Genomic DNA, 21,843 nt, shown 5'->3' with positions numbered 1-21,843 from the left:
TCTCATATTGATTGGTTTCACTACACATCATTGCATTTGACTGCTGCCTATAGGGTATGTTGATTCTACTCAAACTCTTCCCATTGAACAACCACCTTTGGACATAGTACTGTGCATTCATCTAATATATTAATCATACCCTATTTCTATGTGGATCTACCAAAAACTATTTCCCTATGCAGATTTTCCCACTACTTTTTTTAAAGATACAGAAATTTAGACTGTGACTTTGTACCTTTTCTATTGAGGATCTTCTCAGTACTCACCTCCGCAACATCTCCAAGATACGCCCGTTCCTAACCTTGGAAACCACTAAGCAACTTATCCACTCCCTTGTTATATCTCGCCTTGACTATTGTAACTTCCTCCTCATTGGCCTACCTCATCGCAGGCTATCCCCTCTTCAGTCTATCATGAATGCTGCTGCCAGACTCATCCACCTTACTAACCATTCTGTATCTGCCACCCCTCTCTGCCAATCCATCCACTGGCTTCCCGTTGCCCAACGGATAAAATTCAAAACACTAACAATAACGTATAAAGCCATTTATAACTGCCCCAAATTACATCACCAATCTTGTCTCTAAATATCACCCAAACCGTACTCTCCGCTCCTTGCAAGACCTCCTACTCTCTAGATCACTTGTCTCCTCCTCTCATGCTCATCTCCAGGACTTCTCCAGAGCTTCCCCTATCCCTGGAACTCTCTACCCCAATTTATCAGACTGTCGCCTATTCTCACTTTTAGGTGATCTCTGAAAACCTATCTCTTCAGGGAAGTCTATCCTGCCCTCAGCTAATAATGGAATCTTCTACTCTTCCAACCAGTCCATCCCCCACAGTTACTACCTTTTGTACCACTAGCCCTCCTAGATTGTAAGCTCCAAGGAACAGGGCCTTCAAATCCCTCTTGTATTGAACTGTATTCTTGCTGCATTGTCTCCCGTTATATTGTAAAGCGCTGAGCAAACTGTTGGTGCTATATAAATCCTGTATAATAATGATAATAATAATAATAATACTCTTAGTCACCACTTCTACATATTAGCTTTAGAAACCTGGACTGCTGAGTCCTTTCTTTTTGGTATTACTTTTTTTTCTGTATTTAGGGTGTTTGGGGGGTGTTATTTAAGGTGGTATAGTTTATTTTATTTGCATTTTTTGAATTTGTGGGTTTTTTTTTCCTTTTTTTGTAGATTTAATGGTCATCTTTGTACTGTTGCTTTAACATTTATATGTTATTTTTTTTTAAAAGAGCAAGCATATCTTTATATAGGAGATTAAGGGGGGATATGATCAACATGTATAAATACATCAGTGGTTCATATAGTGAACTTGGTGTAGAGTTATTCACCCTGAGGTCATCACAGACGACAAGGGGACACTCTTTATGTCTGGATGAAAAGATATTAAAGCGGAGTTCCACTCACCCTGTCAAAAAATAAAAGTCAGCAGCTACAAAAACTGTAGCTGCTGACTAAAAAAACAGCCACTTACCTGTCCCTCAGTTCCGTGGTGTGTCCCCCGCAGCCCGTTTCACCGGCTGTCCTGTATTCCAGCTTGCTTGCGGCATCACAGCCGGGTACCCACTGCACATGCGCTAGTAGCGCTGCGCTTCATGAATGGTCCTGTAGTCTTCTGGGACTTGTCATGTGTCCCACAAGACTACAGGGAGGGAGGACACCTTCCGTTTCTGATTGCCTAGGCAATCGGACCGGAAGTGGGAGCGGGTACGTGTCAAATTCGGGTACCCCCCAAAGGTGCCAATCCTTAATGGGAAGCGGGGAAGCAGCCCTTAATGTGGATCTTCCCCTTTTGGGTGGGTTTCTTAACAGTATGAGCTGTGAAAATGTGGAATAGACTCCTTCAAGAGTTGGTTCTGGCCACTCAGTGGATTGCTTTAAAAAAGGCCTGGATTCTTTCTTAGATACACAGAATATAACTAGTTACTAACATTTATAGGTAAAGTTAATCCAGGGAATATCCGATTGCTTCTCGGGGGATCAGGAAGGAATTTGCAGGGAAACTGCAGGAGCAAATTGGATCATGCTTTGCTGGGTTTTTTGCCTTCCTCTGGATCAACTGTGGGTGTAGGATTATAACTTTTTTTTATTTTTTTTATGGTGCAACTGGATGGACTTTTTTCTTTTTTAAGCCATACTAACTATGTACCTATGTAACTATATAAAACAGGCCACATGCTGTCTCCAGCAGTGCATTCTAACAGTAGTTTTAACTAAAATAATCACATGAAATAGAAGGCAGCTTGTACCTAGGGTAGTATGATGTCTAAATATGGCTCTGAAGAGCAGCAGTCCCACTAGGTGTTTGAGCCCCTCTGGTAGCTGTAAACTAGCCCCTGCCATGGGATGGCCTTTTTACATTGCATGCCGGAGGGAGTCATAGTGCAGAGTGTTCCAGCACCCAGGAATCTTTACTAGGCACTATTGGGCCAAGTGATCTACTGCTCTATGGTGCCTTTATAGTTCCAGCAGTGAGTCAGATTAAGAAGTGGTGAAGGACATGGACCGGTCAGACCACTGAACTTTGACACCATGGAGGGGATTTTTATTACTCCCACACTGACACCAATGTTGACTACTGAAAGACATTTTCTACTCCCACTAACAATGAATGCAGAGCCATTGATTACTTCCACTGACTACTAGGGATGAGATTCAGGTTCGCTGCTACTATGGATTTAAGGCGACTCCTGTGGGTCTGACATTTTTGGTCCCTATGAATGTATGTAAATGTGCTGCATGGTGTTTGAACTATGGCCAGCAGAAGGGCCTGTAAGGGGACTTTTGGACAGCCCCTCATTAATAAAGGGGGACACAGAGCAGTCATAGTGTCAGTGAAATGAAAGCAGTTGTAGAAAAAGTAGAGGGAAAGCTGACAAACTGGAGAGAGAAAGAAAGAGAGAGAGAGAGAGAGAGAGATTAGGACAGTTAGGAAACTGTAACTTTATTATGATTGCTAGCTCTTTGGGCAATCAACCCTTTGCTGGCATTTTATATTATGTTCTTATTATTGGGGTCTTTTTTGTCTTTAATTGTAATTGGTGGTTGAATTGAGGTCAGTAGTCACTTTTGGCCCATCCATAGCAAACTCTTTATTTTTTTTTTACTTCAAGACTTCTCTTAATAAAAAATGGGTTTTTGTGCAGGGAAAAGTATTTGGGGACTTTAATTTATTTTACGGGTATATTGGTTTTTATTTTGTGTTGGTAGGGCCCTTATTTTAGTTAAATTTTTTTTTTTTGCTGCAAGACAATAAAAGCGGACTTTTATTTCAGGGATGGTATTTTCAGGTTTTTACTTCTTTTGTGGATTTTTACAAATGTTTATTTTATGTTGATAGTGTCTTTTTTATGCTTGGGGAGCATTCACTTATTATTGACCATATGTTCTTGAAGCTGTCCTTTGCAACATGCTACTGCATCATGTGAAAGAAAAAACTAAGCGCAAAAACAGTGCCCACCTAAACCATCTCATTATATCACCCACATTCACCACACACCCCTATAGATGAAAAAGGTTAGACATACACCAGTTAGATGTCATATTCCTGATCAATTCTGTACTGCTACTGGCCAAGTTTGCACTTCTGTACCTTCTTGCAGTAATGCCACAGCTGACTCTCTTTGTCTGTAGTGAATTTAGGCCTAGCCTTTCTGTTTAAAATTGTCCTGCTATTGTGTCAATTTTACACTACAGCAGGGGCAGGCAACCTTAAAGAGGTGGAGACCTACCTGAACAACATGAGAGAAGTTAAAGATCACCAGGCACAGTGTCGTCTCCTCACACCTGATTTAAACCTCTAATTGTTGTACTTTTATGTCGCAATCGTGTACATTGCATGGCAATCATGGGTTTAAATCAGGTGAGGAGGAGGCAACATATCGCCTCTTCACCACCTGTCAAACACAACCGCATCGCTTTTCAGGAGAAGCAGCAGTGCCTGTTGCACTTATGAATGAGCCTTTATTTGCATATGGCAGCAGCATCCTTAGGGCTCATTGACAGGTAAAGCTGGGGGGCGGGTAGTAAAACCCTCTGCTGCAGCTGCAACATGTGTACACCAGTGGCCACTGCAGCTAAAGGGGGTGTGGTTGGGGCGGGATGGTAAAAACACGTTTAACAATGGGGTTTTACCACCCCCAAACTGCAAATCTAAATGAACCCTAACTGTTCTCAGCCTATACGGCTGCTTTCACACTGATGTGCTGTTATTTATCTGCACCTTAAGTGCAGCTCAGTGCATCTGTGACTTTCCTGGGTTAGCTTTACCATATACTTCTTTTATATCCTGCAGGTGTGGTGCACTTTCTGAAAGCGGACCAAAACTTCTGCATTCAGGAGTTTAGGTGCGCTTTCAGATAGTGCATCACACCTGCAGGATATAATAGAAGTCTATGGCTAAGCACAGCAAAGCTGCAGGTACACTGTACTGCACCCACGGTGTTGGTAAATCACAATGCATCAGTGTGAAAGCTGCCTTATACTATTAAGTCCAGTGTATTGCTTCACACTGACATGAAGATCTCTTCTTTCCTGCTGCTGGCACCACTCTGGAGACCTCTGGCCGGGATAAGAGGTGGAGTACAGTTGGTATCACTCCGCATGGGACAGGAGGCAGCACTACAGAAGAGTCATCAGCTTATGCGGATCTTGCTTCCTACTACAGCTCCAACTTTACAAGTAGTCCCTCTGCATTGCACTCTGTTTGATGCTCTGGAATGGTGGGTCAGCAAGCCCAGACCTTGATCTACTAGTCACCTGGCTGGGATCTACTGGTGGATCACGATCTACTGGTTGCAGACCCCCACACTACAGTGCCATCTGTGGTCTCTTAATTATTGGGGTAAAACATCTGCCTATATGCTTTTACTTCATTATATTTTGGCCAATTATCCCTCATTATAAATGTTTTGCTTCCAGCCAATTTTATTTATTATCTGCAATCTCTTAATGAGAGTGTGATATTGGCCAGCAGAACAACAATTTTGCATTGGCGAGAACAAGGGTAGCTTGAGCAAACTATTGATCAAAGTGGACCTATTACCATTCGGTGAAAAAGCATGCCTCACTGTCTACGCTACCCGAAAAAAAAAGCATTTTTTCCAAACTGAAATGAATCAGATGGGATGCTGTATGTATGCCAAGCTAATTGTAAAGGAAAAAGATCAAAGCCAAATTTGAGCTGCCAGTGTACGCTGGTCCTGAGGCTGTTTGTGAAAATAATACTGTGCCATAACACCACATACAGCCTCCAACCTGCAACAAAAGGATTTGCATATTTTTAATGTTGCTTTTGAGGTTTCAAGAAAAGACTCTCCCTGCTGTACAGTATTTTAAAAAATGTTTTCATACTTGATTTTTTGGTAGTAATTTGCCTATTAGCTTTCATGATGAACATAATTTAACAAGATTCACCCCATAGACTTCAATGGGACTCGTCTCTAAGTTCAGATTTGCTGAATTTTTAAACAAGAAATTGTAGGAGGTTTCCCGCATGATTTGCCAACATCCTTTGTGTGAATACAATAAAAAAGAGAAAACTCCCCCTAGGGTTGGGATTTTTTAGGCAATATGAGAACAAAATATTAAAATAAGAATAACTTGATTACATAATATTTAAAAGAGAACACATAGTATTTTCCACATGTCAGTCAAGTATTACAAAAACTGAAGTGCAGCATGTATCATACAAGCAGAGACTCAAACACGAGTACCCGACGCATTTCAGAGGCACAGCTCCTTCTTCAGGGGTAGCTCTGCATATAATGCGATAAGGTCTGTAGCAATATTGAGAATATACATATTATTTTAAAAAAATACACAAAACCAAAGAAACAAACATAAAACACTTTTCTCACATAATATCAGTATGGCTGAAATATTGTGATACTCACAGCACAAACAGGGTGAAAAATGATTATTGGGACCAGTGTGGCCATGCATCACCATATCCAAATACCCCTCCTAGGATGGAACGGGGGGGAGGAGGGGAGGGTGCAATATCCCCCAGAGACCCTGGAAATCAGAGACCCCAGGGATATAGGACCCTCCCCCCGTTCCACCCTAGGAGGGGTATTTGGATATGGTGATGCATGGCAACACTGGTCCAGGTAATAATTTTTCACCCTGTTTGTGCTGTCTCACAATATTTTAGCCGAGTTTTTTGTTTGCTTTGGTTTTGTGTATATTAATATAATATGTATATTCTCAATTTTGCTACAGACCTTATCACATTATATTCAGAGTTATCCCTGAAGAAGGAGCTGTGCCTCCGAAACGCATTGGGTACTCGTTTTTGAGTTTATGCTTGTATGATATATGCTGCACTTTAGTTTTTGTAATACTTGATTGACATGTGCAAAATACTATGTGTTATCTTTTAAATATTATATAATAAAATGTATTCTTATTTTATTATTTTGTTCTCATATTTCCTAAAAAATCCCAACCCTAGGAGGAGTTTTCTCTTTTTTATAATGTTCAGACAAGGTTCATCGAACCCTTGGTGAATTAAACCCAGGAAGATATGCCCATTGCTACTGATTTTGTACAATTTGTACTCCCACTTGCCCCTTAACAGTCTGAGAGTAAATGGGACCTTTGTTAAAAAAAAGTTTGGGGACCCCTACTGAAGAGGGAATCTGTCTTTAGTTCACTTAGCTGTATCTTATCTAAAGTAGTAAGGTATAGATTTTTGTAACAAACACATTGGTTGCTTCACCAAAGGAATGGAGACTGCTTACCTAGAAAAGTGATGGCTCACTAAGCATACTAAATAAAATAAAGCTGTGTTCACAAATCCACATTGTTTTTTTTTCAGCTTCTGCTTACACATGATTGTACGTGGTTTCTTGCAACAGGCTTCCTTTATGTCTTCTTCATACTTTTATGCACTATTTGTCCTTCTATGCTGCATATTTTTCTTTTTCTCTGCAAGATTAATACCCAGTTCTGGGTACCAACATTTTAACAGCCGACACCACCACTGCAAGTATGATAGACACAGTAGCTGGTGTCATGTCTCTGCCACCCCCCATACATGGCCATTAAAAAAAAGCCTGAGATGACGTTGCAGATGTCCGTATTGTGAATAGTCGCAGATTAACCTGAAAACATCTCTATGACTAATTTGCTTACCTAAATATTTTAAGAACATGTAAGGCTTACACTGTTCTGATGTTTTTGGAAATGCAAAATATTATGAAAAATGCATTTCTCATTTATACCAGTTTTTAACAAAGATTGTCAACATTTTTCTAAAAACACAGTGTAATGCTTTTTTGCACATTATGTGTTTCATTTGAATAGCAATTGTAAATACAGAGAGAGGCACAGCATTATTTGCAGCCTGGAGGAGGTTATAACGCTCAGTTCACACTACTACTTGGCGATTTTGACACAATTTTCAGTGTGATTTTGTAGTGTGACTTTGATGCGACTTTGGTTGTGTTTCGGATGTGGTTAGCATATTCAATGGAACCAAATCGCACTGTAAATCACACCAAAGTAGCCTTTTCCAAAATCGCACCACTTGGAGTCGCATTGATATTAATGGGCACAATTGAAAATAATGTGATTTCCCTTGTCATGCGTATCTGTGTGACTAATCTGAAATCACACAAGTGTGAACCAGGCCTAAACTAACTTCTTTGCTCAACGTGATTGGCTGCTTTGATAATTTGACTGAGAACCATGCTGACTGGTGTCTGAATACTAGTCTGAGACCTGCAGCTATCAATGATGGCACGGTCACAGAACTGGGAGTGTGCTCATCTGTGTGCACTTAATTCACAGGCTGACAGTTAAATAACATTCCCTTAGCACAGGGAACTGTGACTGACAGGGCTGCTGTTAGAAACCATGGGGCTTCATGCAGCCAACCTGACAGGGCCTCCATCCCCCCCCCCCCACAAAACCACACAATTTACTATGCTTCAGTTATGAATGAACACAGTGAATCATGGGTACTGATTACGCATTGTGTTCATTCAGGAAAAGACGGGGCCGATAAATACAGGTCTAGAAGTACAATATACAGGTCTAGAAGTACAATATACAGGTCTAGAAGCACAGCATACAGGTCTAGAAGCACAATATACAGGTCTAGAAGCACAGCATACAGGTCTAGAAGCACATCATACAGTTCTAGAAGCACACTATACAGGTCTAGAAGCACAGCATACAGGTCTAGAAGCACAATATACAGGTCTAGAAGCACAGCATACAGGTCTAGAAGCACAATATACAGGTCTAGAAGCACAATATACAGGTCTAGAAGCACAGCATACAGGTCTAGAAGCACAATATACAGGTCTAGAAGCACAGCATGCAGGTCTAGAAGCACAATATACAGGTTTAGAAACACAATATACAGGTCTAGAAGCACAATATACAGGTCTAGAAGCACATCATACAGTTCTAGAAAGCACAATATACAGGTCTAGAATCACAGCATACAGGTCTATAAGCACAATATACAGGTCTAGAAGCACATCATACAGGTCTAGAAGTACAATATACAGTTCTAGAAGCACATCATACAGGTCTAGAAGCACAATATACAGGTCTAGAAGGCACAAGTAAATGGCACCCGCTAATTACACCTAGAGCAATGTCAGTCAAGCTGTCAGTAGGCATTCTAGGCAGGTCACAGGTGTAAATGTCTTTGCCGTGTATGGGAGGGGCGGTAATGATTGTTGTGTGCTGTGATGTAATGATGTGGGATTAGCAGCGCTGAGCCCAGTGCAGACCGAGCTGTGATGTGAGGAGGAGGAGGAGGAGAGGGGCGGTCCGGGCTCTATAGCTGTCATCTCCCTCCAGCCGGAGCTCAGTACAGAGCTGGGATGCCTGGGTGCTGTGTGCTGTACCCATGCCCTGCTCACCCACCCTGCCCACCATGACTCATCCACTGTGGAATTATAGGGAAACCTCTTAATGGAAGCGATGTCACCGCAACAGGACAATGTAGGACAGCAGGCTCGATCTTCATCCTTGACAGGGGAGCCCAAATTATCCGGGATCGCAGAAAGCAGAAAGGTACCTCTACTCTGCTGGGCTCGGGGCACTGCTGCAAGATGGCAATGTGGGCATGATCCTGCCAGTCAGGCTGCCTATACCAGCTGTCATGCCAAGCATGCATACTGCTGTATCTGCACAATTCAGCCCATGATTTCATGGGGCACCCAGTTATCTACATCTACAAGGCTTGGCATACTTGTCCTTTTCGGAGATGTAGTGCTTTTTTTTTACATTTTTGTTCATAAGATGATAGTAAGATGACAGCATTTCATCTGGTACTAAAGCCAGACATGCATTGCATGTGCACAATGTATTTCTGGACCAGGATGGGGGGGGGGGGATCCAGAAGATGGCATGGCATCTCTGCTGGTGGCTACTGCAGTCTCCAGTATCATCTGCCATAGGCATCTGGCACAGTTGGGGGAACACAGGCTTTAAATACTAACTGTCTGCCTGTGACTGTCAGGATGAAGTTGTCTTCACTGATCTCATAGGTAGAAACACTGCTCTGATTTATATCCAACATCCACAGTCTGATTGGCACAGAGGATGGCTACATGTGGCACTATATCTGTGCAGAACAATGATGTGCCTTGCCACCTGAGACCTAGAATACTAACATACAGTATGGCTGGGCATGGCAATAGTCTATCCATCCATTATCTATCTATCTATCTATCTATCTATCTATCTATCTATCTATCTATCTATCTATCTATCTCTCCATCTCTCCATTCATCCGTCTATCTATCTATGTATCTATGTATCTATGTATCTATCTATCTATCTATCTATCTATCTATCTATCTATCTATCCAATCACATGAAAGGTGAGATTGCTGTGTTGTATTTTAAACTGGCAATGCAAAAAAATGCTTTGGCTTTATCAGGTGGATATTGATGGCTAACTAGCAGTGAAATATGAGTGTTTTGTCTTTGTGGCTTCAACAGTTTTACAAAGAAAAGATCTCTTTGACTTATGGCGGCTGCCTGGCATTGGGCACCCTGGTGCTGCTTTGTGCCTGGGCACTGCAGATAGTGATTTGACATGGCAGAATGCATTCATATGACATTGTACATGGATGTTGCATTGTTTGATTAGTGAATTGCTGCATATCCAAGTCTGTGTAAACTGTACACTGCTCTGTGTTATCATGGACAGCTGCACCTTTCCAGACTTAGTATGTTGGCATCTATGTACAGCTTCTTGGGTCGTGTAAGTGTGTGAAAGGCTAGATGGAGCGTATTTAACAAAATGTTTTTTAGAGATGTTTTTATTCAATGGTGGCCCCAGAGGGACTGGCTGAGGGACGTTGTCCATCACTTTTCGCTGTGCGCTCTTAATATTACATGTCATATAATCAATACCAGAGATGTGTAGACTGGTGGGAATGTATTGACAAGTGCCCAGACTGAGCCAGCTGCCTGAGCTGTGTCCATTGCCTTGGTAGCGGTATAACATTTAACATCCTCATCTATTGTCATGGCAAACTTGCTTGTCTAGCTGATACATTTTCTTTCTACTGTATGACTTGTGCAAGAGAAAAAAAGGGAATTGACACCACATGCTGCTTTTCTATTCAGGGGTTAAGTCAGTGCATTGACATCTGGCATTATACACAGCAGCTGCTGATCTAAGATGCAATATACAGTATATATACAGCAGACGTGCCCAGAGATTTTATGGGTAGCACCCAGGGCTCAGGATGTCAGTAACTGGCACTACAACTAATTTTCTATAGTTATGTGTAACCCAGTAGATGAAATATCTTATTTTATCATCTAGGTACCCCTAAATTGATTGAGGGGCCCATTGAGAGTTCCTTAACACAAGTTGTACATAAGAATACATTTTTCTTAATGAATAGGGCAGTGCAAGGTTTTCAAGGCAACCAATTTGTAATTATCTTTGAATAGATTTCAGCAATGATAGCTGTGATTGGTTGCTGTGGATTTCTGCACACCTTTTTTGACATTACTTTTCTTTTTTCAGGCTTAGTACATATTCTGTACAGAAAAATACTTGCTGGATCCTGATAGAAATCCTTTTATCCTAACTTGTTCTAAACTGAAATCTCAATAAAATGTTATCAACCTTTCTAGCTATCTTCTGTGGATTATATTTCCCTCCATATAATCAAGAGGAGGAGGTGTTTGTCGCCGCACATCACCTCTATAAATACAGGATGGTGTGTGTAGTCACCCTAGGGCAGGAAGTGTGTCACTGGCAGGATCCCCAGGTTAAAATAATGGAGAAAAAAACCAATGCAGCCACCACATCTGCGGACTGGTAAACTGCATTATATTACATATTTTTCTGAGTTTAGATACGCTTTAAGAATTTTCTGGCTTATATCCAGAACAGCTTGTGTCAGTGGATTTAGACTTTTAGGCAGCTGAAGCTGTAAGCAAAACGTAAAGTGGTTGTAAAGTTTTACATATACCCAGTGAAGTGACTGGCCTCAGGAGAAACAAATCATCCTATATAAGTTCTACCTGTTTATCTACAGCTGTCTGTCCCCTACATACCTTCAAATTGCAGAATGTACACAGGATCTCTCAGCTCTGTACAGCAGGGGGTGGGGATATGAAGTTACATCAGTGAGGAGAGCTCTGAGAGCTGACTGGAAGGGACACCCCCACACAGCACATAGGAACAGAGCTGAGGCTGTCAATCACAGGCTGTGCCCTCCCCGTCACCTTTTTTCTCTTGGTGTCAGGAAAACTTGCCAAATGACTCGTGCATATAGCAAACGAACAAGGCAGTGGAGGGAAATTACACTTTCTTCGTTCATTATTCATGTCTGAAATTTGCAACTACTTTAAAATTTCCAGTAGAAGTCACCTTGCTCCTTCTACCTTCCGCACCTCCCAATGTATTCTTTAGCTTAATGACTGGCTTTGCTGACCAATAGAGTGATCTGAGAGGTGGCATCTTGCAGAAATAAGCTGAAGTTGTGTAGGAGGAGTTAAGACTTGCATATAACTGTGAATAATTTCTGGGTCTGCTGATCATTTTTTCATCTTTCACTGATGGTAACACAAGCACCTTTTTGATGAGACTTTTCGGGTATATTCAATAAATAGTACAAAAGAAAACAATATCTTCTTAAATTTAACCATTTTATCTATTTAAATCATATCAAATGCAATATAAAATTACAAATAAAAGAATGTTTTGTAGAACTAGGATTTCTCTTTACGCGTTTCATGAGCAGCATCCATTTCTTCATGAGTGTTTGATGGTGGGTATAAATCTCAGGGAATAAGCAGCCAGTGTAAGATCACTGCACCATATGTCTGCACTCACCATGTGTGCAGGCGGCTTGGGTATTCACTGATGGTAAACCTCTCTCATTTTTATTGTCTACATAGATTGAATTTGCCCAAGTGGTGACATGGTTGTTTTAAAGGGAAATCTTTTAATTTTACACGTGGTGAACTGCAGAGATAATTGTCAAGGGCTGTGTCTATTTCTTATTCTTTCTGCAAATCATGTAATGTATTCAAGAAAGCAAAGATGAAGTTTGGGATTTGGGGGCAAATTTATAAAGCAGTGAATGATTGGTTTACCATCCTCATCACATTGCTCTGTTAGATTGTGCGCCATGTTGTAATGCAGATTTGCTACTTTTGAGTTCTCTGTATCAGGTCTTCGTTGCTGGCATTCATGGCATGTCTAGATTATTCATTCTTCAGCTGGAAAAACAAAGTATGAGAAGTGTTCAGTATAGCTGTTATTAGTGACACCAGCCTCCATCCCTTCAGGGTCACTGATTTTATCAATGATTTGTCCTTTGCTTACGCTGGAAGACCCGTGTACTTTCTGCCGCTCGTTCTCAATGTGCTCAACTGCCGTACACATTTATTTGATCAGATGCACTACAAATAAGGTTTTTTAAAATTTGTTTTAGAAACAATTTCAATTCAATAAATATTAATCTGGATTAAAATAACATAATACTTATTTTACAAGCAAATGTTCATATTGATCACATTGCAAAGCAACATATATAGACAGTAAGTAGGATTCAAAACACACTTTTAAATAAAATGATAGGTTCACATAAAAGATCCAGGCCCCCTCTTGTAAAATTACTGCATAATATTAGTTGAAAAATGTACCTGTTGGAAAAAAAAAGATAGACTGTATTCTTACCTTCAGCTGTCTTCCACTTGCATTGCTTGGGAGTGGGAGATGTCACTTTACTTCCGACAAGATCCTGAGAATGAACAGGATGCCAACTCTTGCGAGAAGATGCCCTTACACTGGGCTGGATTGTCTTCTTACATGATTTCCGGTACTTCTCACTGAAGGACATCACACCCTGCAATTCGGAAGACAAGGGAAAGGTAAGTATATTATCTAACTTTTTCCCTTACAGGTACATTTTCTAACTACTATTATGCAGCAATTTTTACAGAAAAAAGCAGACCTTGCATTTTACTGAAAAGTTGGCTTTAAAGAATTGACAGTTTGAAATGAAATTTGTAGAGCAATTTGTAGAAAGAAATTGCTTTCAGTTGCCAGTCATTCACCCTTCAATCTGCAGGGCAAATGTTCTGAGATTCACCAGCTAATTACAATAATGCCTCAGAGGTTCACAGTATTTCATTGTAACTATTCAAAAACAATCATGGATTGGTTTGGCCACTCTGAACTTCAGAAAGCTGTTTTTGATTGCTTTCCATCATCTGCTCTGCCTTATTCACACTGCCATGGCAGTTGACAGTATCTATCTATCTATCTATCTATCTATCTATCTATCTATCTATCTATCTGGCAAATTAATGGAGGTAATATTTTTGCTTGGACTCAGTGACCTTGGTGTTCCACGAGCAGTTGTATGTATTACCAAACCCCGATCAAAGGCAGAGCATACATGGGTTAGTACTTTTCCAATTCCTGCAGTATAGCATTGTGCTATAGCAATTTAGCATCAGACTGCAGCCAACCTACAGAAGGTGATTAACATCATAACTAGGAAAGTTTTTATTTTGTCTGTTATGTGCAGTAAAGGAAGATCCTTGTGAGACACTCCGATCAATGTATGTCATAACTCAGCGAGATGTGTCAAGAATACTTGTTAGGAGAACTGGTTATACCAGCTTATGCACCAAATTACAAGGCATCTTCTTGTCTTAAAAGAATAATTAAAGTACCCAGGGAAAGCGTGTTTGTCTAGTGGGTAGCGCCACGGTGTTAAAGAGTGACTCCTGGCAACAAATATAATCATTCAGTAAACAATTTAGGAATTCCATTTGGGCTGCTTTCTAAAGGAAATGAACTGAAAGGCCTGCTTCTCATCTCATGTGGTGTGGTAATGTGTGTTGGTGCACTGCAATGCCATTAATGTAGAATGGCACCGCAGTGCATTAAGGCAATGCACCTACAGTGGCTTGAAAAAGTATTCATACCCCTTACAATTTTAAACATTTTGTCCTGTTACAACCAAAACCGTAAATGTATTTTATTGGGATTTTATGTGATAGACCAACACAAAGTGGCACGTAATTGTGAAGTGGAAGGAAAATGATAAATGGTTTTCAAAAGTTTTTACAACTAAATATCTGAAAAGTGTGGTGTGCATTTGTATTCAGCCCCCCTGTGTCAATACTTTGTAGAACCACTTTTCGCTGCAAGCACAGCTGCATGTCTTTTTGGGGATGTCCCTACCAGCTTTGCACACCTAGAAAGTGAAATTGTTGCCCATGCTTCTTTACAAAATAGCTCAAGCTCTGTCAGATTGGATGGAGAGCATCTGTGAACAGCAATTTTCAAGTCTTGCCACAGATCAGATTCTCAACTGGATCTAGGTCTGGACTTTGACTGGGCCATTTTAACACATGAATATGCTTTGATCTAAACCATTCCATTGTAGCTCTGGCTGTATGTTTAGGGTCATTGTCCTGCTGGAAGGTAAACCTCCTCCCCAGTCTCAGGTCTTTTGCAGACTCTAACAGTTTTTCTTCTAAGATTGCCCTATGTTTGGCTCCACCTATCTTCCCATCAACTCTGACCAGCTTCCCTGTCCCTGCTGAAGAAAAGCATCTACACAGCATGATGCTGCCACCACCATGTTTCACTGTGGGAGTGGTGTGTTCTGGGTGATGTCCAGTGTTAGTATTCTGCCACACATAGCGTTTTGCTTTTAGGTCAAAAAGTTCCATTTTGGTCTAATCTGAGCACCTTCTTCCATATGTTTGCTGTGTCCTCCACATGGCTTCTCGCAAACTTCTTATGGCTTTCTTTCAACAATAGCTTTCTTCTTGCCACTCTTCCATAAAGGCCAGATTTGTGGAGTGCACGATGAATAGTTGTCCTGTGGACAGATTCTCCCACCTGAGCTGTGGATCTCTGCAGCTCCTCCAGAGCTACAATGGAATGGTTTAGATCAAAGCATATTCATGTGTTAGAATGGCCCAGTCAAAGTCCAGACCTAAATCCAGTTGAGAATCTGTGGCAAGACTTGAAAATTGCTGTTCACAGACGCTCTCCATCCAGTCTGACAGAGCTTGAGCTGTTTTGTAAAGAAGCATGGGCAATAATTTCACTTTCTAGATGTGCAAAGCTGGTAGAGACATCCCCAAAAACACTTTCAGCTGTAATTGCAGTGAAAGGTGGTTCTACAAAGTATTGACATAGGAGGGCTGAATACAAATGCACGACACATTTTTCAGATATTTAGTTGTAAAAAGTTTTGAAAACCATTTATCATTTTCCTTCCACTTCACAATTATGTGCCACTTTGTGTTGGTCTATCACATAAAATCCTAATAAAACACATTTATGTTTTTGGTTGTAACATGACAAAATGTGGAAAATTTCAAGGTGTATGAATACTTTTTCAAGGCACTGTAAGCTGTAGTGCGCTGCAACAAATGATTACATTGCCATACATTACATAGTTAGGTTGAAAAAAGGCATTTAGTTCAAGTAATAGAAAAAATAAATAGAAAAATGTCATATACAGATTCTTATACCTACAACTGATCCAGAGGAAGGCCAAAAAAATCCTATAAAGCATGGTCCAGTTTGCTCTAGTGTAGAAAAATTAAATTCTTCCTGATCCCTTGAAGGCAATTGCTTTACGTTTCTGTAAAGGGTCAGGTATGGTTTTTGCCGCGATTAGGTGCATTGGCCTCCCATTTGAAAGAATCAGCTGCCTTAAAGATGAATTCCAGGATAGAAAAAAAACTCAGTTTAAGTTGGGCCTCTCTGTATTGCAAGGATTAATTCTAGGAGTAGAGGAATAAGTTTCAATACTTGCCTTATCCCTCACACCACCAGGTTTACGGCTCTCACCTTATGTCTCCAACACTCCAGCTTGTGGATGGGCCGTCCTCACTTACCTCAATGCAGAAATATTCATTCTGCATTGTATGTGGTAATGTCAGAATGTGACTACCAGCTGGAGCTCCTTAGAGAAAAGGCTTCGGAGATTGGTTACAATATCTTAAATTATGAGGGGCGTTCAAGTCAGACCAGGAATTTTAATTTTACAGGTATGAAAAGGGATTCTAGCATGGTGGTACTACACGCAGTAGTAAGTGGCAGGTGTGTCCTATTACTGATAGGTGGCACACATGTCGCAGGCCAGTCCAGAGATAGTTAATCAAGATGGCAGACAATAGTGTTAGTGCATGCATGGAACAGCGGGTGATGATGAAGTTTCTTGTGAATGAAGGCACAAAACCCACAGATACCTAAAGAAGACTTCAAGCACAGTATGGTGATGAGACGCTCAGCCGCAGTAAGACATTTGAATGTTGTGAACTTTTCAAAGATGGCTGTACATCTGTCAGTGATGAACGCCGCCGTGGTGGTTCCCAGCCCATAGCAGTCATTCCTGTGAACATTCAGCACGTGGAACGCCTGATTCTGGGTAATCGATGTATAACTTTTTGCAAAAGAGACACCTTTCTGTGGTCAGCATTTGAGCACTGATGACGAAGTGAGGCAGGCTGTCCTAGGATGGTTCAGGTGTACTGACAAATCTTTCAATGCCAAAGCTTTCTAGGCATTAGTTAAACACTGGGATAAGTGTATAAACTTTATCGGGGGGGTATGTCGAAATATAAATGCAGTGTCCACTCCTTGAAATTTGTTCTTTTATTATATATTCTCAAAAGTCCTGGTTTGATTTGAACGCCCCTCCTTTAACTTAAAATGGTTCTAATGCAGAGAGTGCATTAAGGTAAAAAACCTTCTAATTCTACCCCCCCCCCCCAACACTTATCCGAGACCTCTATCAATTCAGTGCTGTGCCTGGTGGCTGCATGTCTTCTCTCCCCTCTTCCAGCTTCCATGCTGGGTACAGTGGCTCCTGTGGCTGTCTGTCAAATCATATGAGGAGGGAGCAGGGAGCGGAGCCGAGTTATGCTGTGTGTGTTTATTGACATACAGAGCTTGACTCAGGAGCAAGCCCCCACATGTACCCTATAGCAATCTGCTTGGTAGGGGGGCACACAGAGAAAAGGAGAAGTACAGAGAAGTGGATAGCACTGTCAGGGAAGCCCAGAAAAGGAGGAAAGGGTCCACTCTGTGCAATACCAATGCACAGAGCAGGTAAGTATAAACCTAAAAAAAGAAAGGTTTACAATCACTTTAATCCTCTAGATGTAACATCAGTGAGGCCCCATTGCAAAGATATTTTTTTCTGGTGCCTGGTGAGGGACTTTAACACAATGAACATCAAGGTCAAAGTAATACAATGCAACACACAGATGTGAACCCAGCCGAAGGCTTTTCACATCTTTGCAGTATACTTTTGTACTTTACCAACCTAATCATTCTCTTTGTCCCTCACACGACCTCCTGCTCTTTAGCTCTCTAGTCACCTCCTCTCATGCTGTTGTGGTGGTTTATGTAAGGATATATTATTTATAAAGGGCGTGTCCCTTTCCCTTAGATGAAATATTACAGTGCCTCCAGCCGTTAAAATACGGCAAATATTTAGTAAACCAATAATTTGGACACCTTGATAATTTGATCACCACTTATTATTATACCTTGAATTCTTTTAGCCAATATGATTTCGTACCATACACACAAAATTTGCCTTATAATAGATAAATATAAAAATTTATTTATGTACAAAAATTATATATATATTAACACAAAACACAGAAGACTGGTGATAAATGAATATTGGTACACACAATCAAAAATATATCCTACCAATGTAAGACACAATAATAAGGTCTCTAACTAATTACATCAATCACAATTTTAAATGATATGATATTTATTAAATTTATTAATAATTAATAATTTCGAATATCTCAAAGGTTATATTCTTACACGCCGTGGCCATAGGCTTGCAAGAAGTAAGCCCTTGATATATGATACTCTGGTTATTAATATTCAATAAATTATGAAATATGGAAAAATTTATAATATGGCAATAAACAATTTTTTTTTAACAGTAACACAGTATCTGACTACATATATCTAACTATCCAATATTGTTGTAATACACTACGGTAATTTTTATGATTCTACACAACAGAGAAAGTGATTAATACAAATCAAATAAACATCTCACCACACCCGGACGTCAGACTAGGCAACTCTCCCGTGGATTTAGCTGGCAGTGGAACGCCTTTAGACTGATATATAGGCAAGTGATAGATTCAATAGGGGAGAATGTAGGAAGTTATAAGATTAGAGGTTTAAAGTTTTAGGAAGTTTGAAAAGATGGAAGAGTAATTATTTCAGCAGAGATCTTCTTCAGATGTCAGGTCTTTCCATGAGGTCTTTATGAGGGTTCTTTTTTTTTTCATGAGGCTTTTTATCTTTTAAAGTACATGGGCTTTTTATATCCACTAGTCCATTGTTCTAAGATACCTTCCCACCAGGCTTCCTGATTGGCTAGTTGATAAATGTGTGTGCATAAGCTATTTCTCACCTGCCCGCCAGGTGGCGGTCATGTATCACAGAACAATGTGAGTATTTGAGATGACTCATATCTTGGGTGGAATCTTCAGGTAATTTCAGGAATAAAATATACGGCTCTTTCCAGATATAGCAGTGATCATACCTATATTATTCTAAATAGGGACCATGGAATATAGGTGTATATTCAGTTATTCCTATTTGAAATACCATCCTGTTTGTTTCCTGATAAGACATGTAACTAATGCTAGTTTATAATACATCTTACTTCCCATCATCTCAATACTCAAGTTAGTGATATATATAGTTCCCATTGCTGAGTATTTAATGGTGTTTTAAAGTCTATGACATCTTATTTATAATCTGTTTCTGTAGTACATTTTTGTAATGATATACAGTGAACTTTTAGACTTAAATGTCCTGAATTTCACCTCTTGGTTTCAGCATCAACATTTCCTCTGTGTAGGGGAAAAAAAATTCTCTGTTTGCCTAGCCCTTGTATTGGACTCATGGTAAACAATTGTTAATGCTTTCACCCTTGGTGAACAATAGTAGATGGTAATAGTTTCAGAGGTTTGTTGGTTCATCACACTCTACAGGTTTTGGTTAAGCTTTCAAACAGTTGAGTTCCCGTCTCATTATTGTTGAAATGTTTACAAGTCAGAGTCCTATGTGTTTGACTTTCTGTAGGTGCATTCTTCTCACTTCCATATACAAATAGTCCTTGTTGACAGTTTAAACAGTCCCATTGTCTTGGAAAAGTCTTAATTCCCTGTTCTCTTCAGTTCTTTAACTAGAATTCTTGAAGGTTCAACCAAGACAAAATTAACTCTTAACATACGGTTCTGCTGAGCTGTTTGCTATATAACATTATGTCTTGATAAAAGTCATATTCTTGAGACATGATTCAAAAGCCCACAACAAAATCCCCCTTTGTTTTTGGGGTATAGGCACGCGTAGAGGGGTGTCTGTATCGAAAAACATGAGTGAGGCTTTTGGCTAGAGTGATTGTTCGTCTTCTCCGGTGAAGGGAATGAAATAATAAAAAAAAAATTTCCGATAATAAAATGGCAGCGGTGATGCTGGTTGGTCCTCAACTTGACTCGGCGTCTTTAGATGGACACTTCCGATGACGATCCTGGTCTTGTGATGAGGCCGGCCTGGCCTGGCACATCCACCTTGGGGTCCATGGGTCCTCCGCACGACAGGTCTCTTAGACGGTCTCCTAGGCGGGTCTTTTCCTCTGGACTGGCCCTTGGTGGCCTGGGACATCAGGTTATCGTCTCCGGATCGATCTCTGGCATCTGGTCTTTCCCACAGGACATTATAGCTTCCTTCTAGGGTCCGGTCATTGACACCTCCGATCGCCGGTCTGGTCATAGTCTGGGCCTTCCTTTCTAAATTATTAAAATGAATAGTTTAAGTATTGGATATACATAAAATTATATTATTGGATCCTGTAAGGCAAAATATGAATTATGTGTTTAAAGGAAGTTTAAGAATGATCTCAATATCTCCAGATAGGAATTGGTGGGTTTAGTCTTCCAACAACTGCAATTGAGACTTCGGATGGCAAGCACGTAATTGGTTGATGTGCACCCATCTATCACTGATTTCACCATACCGGGTAACCTGCAATTTATATGCGACCGGAGAGATTTTATCAATGATAGAGAACGGACCTTTCCAAGATGGAAGGAATTTCCGTTCTTTGATCTGGTCTCTTGCGAAGTTGTATAGATAGACCTTGTCACCAATCTCATATTCCTTCTTGGAGGTTTTGAGATCATAGTATGTCTTAGCACTAGTTGCAGCTCTTTCCAAATTTCGCTGGGCAAAGGCAAAAGCATATTGCAGATGTTTACGTAAATCCTCTATGTACTGGTGTGTGGTGGTAGCATTGATCAAATTTTGATCTGTAGTGCGATACAATAAGTGCTGGGGCAGTACCATCCGTCTACCTGTCATCAGTTCAAAAGATGACATTTTTGTAACTGTATTCGGAGTAGCCCTCAACGCCATCAGGACCAGCGGGAGCTTGACATCCCAATCTTTGCCTGTTTCCTTAACAAATTTCTTAAGGACATTAACGATGGTCTGATTGTATCGTTCTACACCACCACTAGAGGCTGGCCGATAGGCGATATGCAATTTCCTTTTAACCCCCAAAATTTTCCACAATTTGGCCATCACTTCGCTAGTGAAGTGCGATCCTCTATCAGACTCTATCCTCTGAGGTAAACCAAAACGTGAAAATACATGATTTATTAACAATGCAGCACATGTCTCGGAGCTGTTATTTGGTGCTGGTATACATTCGACATACTTGGTGAATAAACATGTAACTGTTAACATATACCGATTTCCTCGTGAAGATTTTGTTACTGGCCCAATAAAATCCATCTGAAGGTCTGACCAAGGCATACATATCCCCCTCTTCTGGAGAGGTGCTCTGTGAGTTGGCTTGGTAGGTTGAAATTGGGGACATATTAGGCAACCTTGGCAGTACTCCTTCACATCACGTAACATATGAGGCCAGTAGGCATAATCCCGCAGGATCTCATACGTGATCTTCTCTCCACGATGACCGGAAGTGGGAGCATCATGGGCATGCTGTAGCATCAAACCTCTAAATTTAAGTGGGACGACCCATTGTTGTACGCCACCCTTTGAGGTTCGTATCAACAATCCCTGGTATAAAGAGAATTGGGATTTGGATTTCATTAAGATACGTAAATCCTCCTTCCCACTACATACTTCCTTATTTATGGGATTTTGGTTGGGATCTTCTATATGACTATAAAACAAGCCAATTATTGGGTCTTCTTTTTGGGCAGTAATTAAATCCTCACTAGGAGAATCGTGACTCCACTGTATTGCATTTGGATCACCAGCTGTTCTGGC

At 40.5% G+C, this 21,843-nt stretch overlaps 1 protein-coding gene across 1 annotated transcript in view; it reads left to right on the top strand.

Moving 5' to 3' along the window:
- The first annotated feature begins 8,810 nt into the window (after nucleotides 1–8,810).
- ARHGAP20 (Rho GTPase activating protein 20) overlaps nucleotides 8,811–21,843 on the top strand; it is a 179,090-nt gene continuing 166,057 nt past the window's right edge. Inside the window, exon 1 of the mRNA XM_089666179.1 lies at nucleotides 8,811–9,059. Coding sequence (XP_089522305.1) covers nucleotides 8,958–9,059 — 102 coding nt within the window. The 5' untranslated portion in view covers nucleotides 8,811–8,957. The remainder of the gene's footprint in view (nucleotides 9,060–21,843) is intronic.

Source organism: Staurois parvus, unplaced genomic scaffold (assembly GCF_062004578.1).
Source record: "Staurois parvus isolate SC_StPar_1 unplaced genomic scaffold, SC_StPar_1.0 ptg000050l, whole genome shotgun sequence".
NCBI lineage: Eukaryota > Metazoa > Chordata > Amphibia > Anura > Ranidae > Staurois > Staurois parvus.
This window is presented reverse-complemented; position numbering and strand designations above follow the sequence as displayed.